The sequence below is a fragment of the Chrysemys picta genome, chromosome 2 (assembly GCF_011386835.1).
Source record: "Chrysemys picta bellii isolate R12L10 chromosome 2, ASM1138683v2, whole genome shotgun sequence".
In the NCBI taxonomy this organism is placed as follows: domain Eukaryota; kingdom Metazoa; phylum Chordata; order Testudines; family Emydidae; genus Chrysemys; species Chrysemys picta.
Window position 1 is genome coordinate 259,299,112 of NC_088792.1, and position 3,616 is coordinate 259,302,727.

The following is a 3,616-nucleotide window of genomic DNA, read 5'->3' on the forward strand; positions in this document are numbered from 1 at the left end:
GGTTGAGGAAAATAGCCTGGCTGCTGATTACTCACAGCCAGACAGCCGGGCGATTAGAAGAGACCAGCGGGAAGCGCTGTGCATCCGGGAGGCTTTGAAAGCAAAGTTCCTGAGTGAGCAGGGTAACCTGTGACTTTAAAGTTTGTGTACTGAGAAGCTAAACCTGCCCCCGTTTCTTTACCCACTTAATGTTGACTATCCTATCCAGTTACATACCCCCTTCACCCCCCTTCCAACACACGTTTCGAAATAAAAATAGTTCTACTTTGTTAAAGCACACCGTTTTCTTTAATACTGTTTTCGCGGGAATTTTTTAAAACTGGGACGCAGACTGTGGTGCGGAGCGGGTGTAGTGTAGTGACGCGAATGCAGCTTCTAAACTCAAGGATTGACAGGCTCCGCTGCGGTGAGATGGTTGTTTCAACGGAGCCTGTCACCCCTCCTGATCGGGACTGTGTGTATGGGGGGTCTATTTGACTTTGTGGCAGGGGGAGGAGGGTTACAGATCCCCTGCTGTGTGGCTCTGTGATCCTGCCTAAGGACCGCCGCTTAAGATCTGTAACTGCCCTCCCCCGCCACAAAGTCACAGAGCAACCCACCCCCCACCACATAACATGAAAACAACCTCCCAGACTAACCAGGGTAACTAGTCACTGCATCACTGCACTGTGTATGTGCCCTGCTGCTGTGCCTGCCCCCGACTATGTACCCTGCCAAAGGTGACTGTCCTGTCCAATTACCAACCCCCTTACCCCTCCTCCTCCAAAAGAACATGATTGAAACAGTAGTTAACAGAAACGTATTTTTAATTATCAACTACACATGGCACTGGGAGGTGAAACTTGGACGGGGGCTTGTGTCAGGCGGGAAGGAAAGAACTTTTCAAATTTTGGGAAATGAGAGCCTTCTGCTACTAAAGCTCTCTGCAGGGGTGGAGTGAGAGTTAGCAGGGACTCTGCCGCCTCTCCTTCTTTGCACTTTGGGTGAGGTGGGTATGGGACTTGGTGGCGGGGGAGGGCGGTTAGAGATGGACTGCAGCGGGGCTCTGTCCTCCTGCCTCCGTTTCTGCAGAACATCCACAAGGTGCCGGAGCGTGTCCGTTTGCTCCCTCAGTAGTCCAAGCAGCGTTTGAGTCGCCTGCTGGTCTTCCTGCCGCCACCTCTCCTCCCGATCCATGTTGGCTTGGTGCATTCGGGTCAAGTTCTCCCGCCACTGGGTCTGCTGTGCTGCCTGGGCTTGGGAACAGGCCATAAGCTCAGAGAACATGTCCTCCCGTGTCCTCTTCTTCCTACGCCTAATCCGCGCTAGCCTCTGGGAGTGTGATGCCAGGCTAGGTTGTGAGACAGTCGCAGATGGGGCTGTGGAAATGGGAAAAAGGGAGTGAATTCCTCAGAAAGATAAATGTAGTTGTGAACAAAGAACATAGTCTTTCTCTGTGAACAAGACCATGCACAGCACCTATCACATGCGCACTCAGCACAAGGTCGAATTCTCGGCCTTCGCATTCAGTGCCTGGGGTCTTGCACAGCACATTTGAGAAGCGGGGCAGGACAACGGAATTTCTGTTGCAGGCAGACATGGTAAGCCGTACACTTGTGGCAGTTTAAAACTTTTATATTACCACTGGCCTCATTTCACATTTAAAGCAATGTCAGTTCCTGCTGCCAGCAATCCGGCAAGCGGGAACTCTGCCCCTGTCCCACCCCCTCGCAGCTGTCCCCGGGAACGATCCCTTTCGGCTGCCCCTCTCCCACCTCCACCGCGTGGCTACAAACCAGCGGTTACAGTTCTGTAAAGGAACGGGAAAGCAGTCCCAACACTAACATTCCCCTACCTAATTCAAAGCAGGTCACCATGGGCGACATCACCCTGATGAGGATCTCTGAGAGCGAGAGAGAGAGAATGCTCCGGGAAAGCCTCCAAAGACCAGGGCCGTATGCCGCCCTGCTGTGCAGAGCAATGATTCCCGAGTACTTGATAGTCTCGTGGCGCGGCAACGTGTCATACTTCGGAGGACCCAATAAGGCCGCTCTCCCCAGGAACCTCATGCAAGGGCTTTCAAATTACCTCCAGGAGAGCTTCATCGAGATGTCCCAGGAGGATTACTGCTCTATCCCCGGACATATAGACCGCATTTTACTGTAGCTGCAGTAGCAGGGAATAAAAAGTAGAGTGGCTTGTGCAGGACAATCACGGAAAACCGGACATTGCTAGATTTTTTTTCAAAACTTGCACTGCCCATGACTAAACCGTTAAGCGCCTAGGGCACACTAATCATGAACAACCCATTCTTTTAATTGTTAATATTCCTGTTTTGTTAAAAATAAATGTTTAGATGTTTACAACACTTACTGGCTGATCCTTCCCCAGATTCTGTGTCCGGGGTAACGGCTGGGGACGCTTCGTAGGGGATCTCTGTAAGGGTGATGAAGAGATCCTGGCTGTCGGGGAAATCAGCGTTGTGAGCGCTGCCGACTGCCTCGCCCTCCTCATCTCCTTCCTCATCTTCCCCGTCCCCTAACATGTCCGAGGAACCGGCCGTGGACACTATCCCATCCTCAGAGTCCACGGTCACTGGTGGGGTAGTGGTGGCGGCCGCACCGAGGATGGAATGCAGTGGCTCGTAGAAACGGGATGTCTGGGGATGGGATCCGGAGCGTCCGTTTGACTCTTTGGTCTTCTGGTACCCTTGTCTCAGCTCCTTGATTTTCACGCGGCACTGCGTTGCATCCCGGCTGTATCCTCTCTCTGACATGTCTTTAGAGATCTTCTCGTAGATCTTTGCATTCCTTCTTTTGGATCGCAGCTCGGAAAGCACGGACTCATCGCCCCACACAGCAATGAGATCCAAGACTTCCCGATCAGTCCATGCTGGGGCCCTCTTTCTATTCACAGACTGCACGGCCATCACTGCTGGAGAGCTCTGCATCGTTGCCAGTGCTGCTGTGCTCGCCACGATGTCCAGACAGGAAATGAGATTCAAACTGGCCAGACAGGAAAAGGAATTCAAATTCAAATTTTCCCGGGGCTTTTCCTGTGTGGCTGGTCAGAGCATCCGAGCTCGCACTGCTGTCCAGAGCGTCAACAGAGTGGTGCACTGTGGGATAGCTCCCGGAGCTATTAGCGTCGATTTCCATCCACACCTAGCCTAATTCGACATGGCCATGTCGAATTTAGCGCTACTCCCCTCGTCGGGGAGGAGTACAGAAGTCGAATTAAAGAGACCTCTATGTCGAACTAAATAGCATCGCAGTGTGGACGGGTGCAGGGTTAATTCGATGTAACGGCGCTAACTTCGACATAAACGCCTAGTGTAGACCAGGCCTTAGTAAAACAAACATTTAATGCATACAGAAAATATTCTGTTATGTAAAATATTGTAAATAGCATTTAAAATACTATAAACCACTTTTAAACAAGAGCTATTAGGCAGTAAATCTACTAGTGTTCCTCAGACACTTTCCCATTTTGTTGCTATTATATATATTCAGATATAATGGTTCAACGTAACATTCTATACTTATATATTTTAGCGCACACACACACATATTCCTTTCTGATCCCCTTTCAGAGATGATTTCTCACGACTTCCATACACCAAACACTTTAGTCCACG

At 50.6% G+C, this 3,616-nt stretch overlaps 1 protein-coding gene across 1 annotated transcript; it reads right to left on the bottom strand.

The window, feature by feature from the left end:
- Positions 1 to 787: 787 nt before the first annotated feature.
- Positions 788 to 3,339, bottom strand: LOC135981791 (uncharacterized). The gene is made up of 2 exons (XM_065586028.1): positions 2,353 to 3,339; positions 788 to 1,358 (listed from the first exon to the last, which is right to left on the bottom strand). The coding sequence occupies exons 1-2, from the start codon at positions 2,927 to 2,929 to the stop codon at positions 883 to 885; spliced, it is 1,053 nt and encodes a 350-aa protein (XP_065442100.1). The 5' UTR covers positions 2,930 to 3,339; the 3' UTR covers positions 788 to 882.
- Positions 3,340 to 3,616: the final 277 nt, after the last annotated feature.

Coding starts and splice junctions, on each gene's coding strand:
- LOC135981791 (XM_065586028.1), bottom strand. CDS start 2,929: ATGCAGAGCTCTCCAGCAGTGATGGCCGTGCAGTCTGTGAATAGAAAG. Junction 1,359..2,352: donor ATCTGGGGAAGGATCAGCCA/GTAAGTGTTGTA, acceptor CCATTTCCACAG/CCCCATCTGCGACTGTCTCA.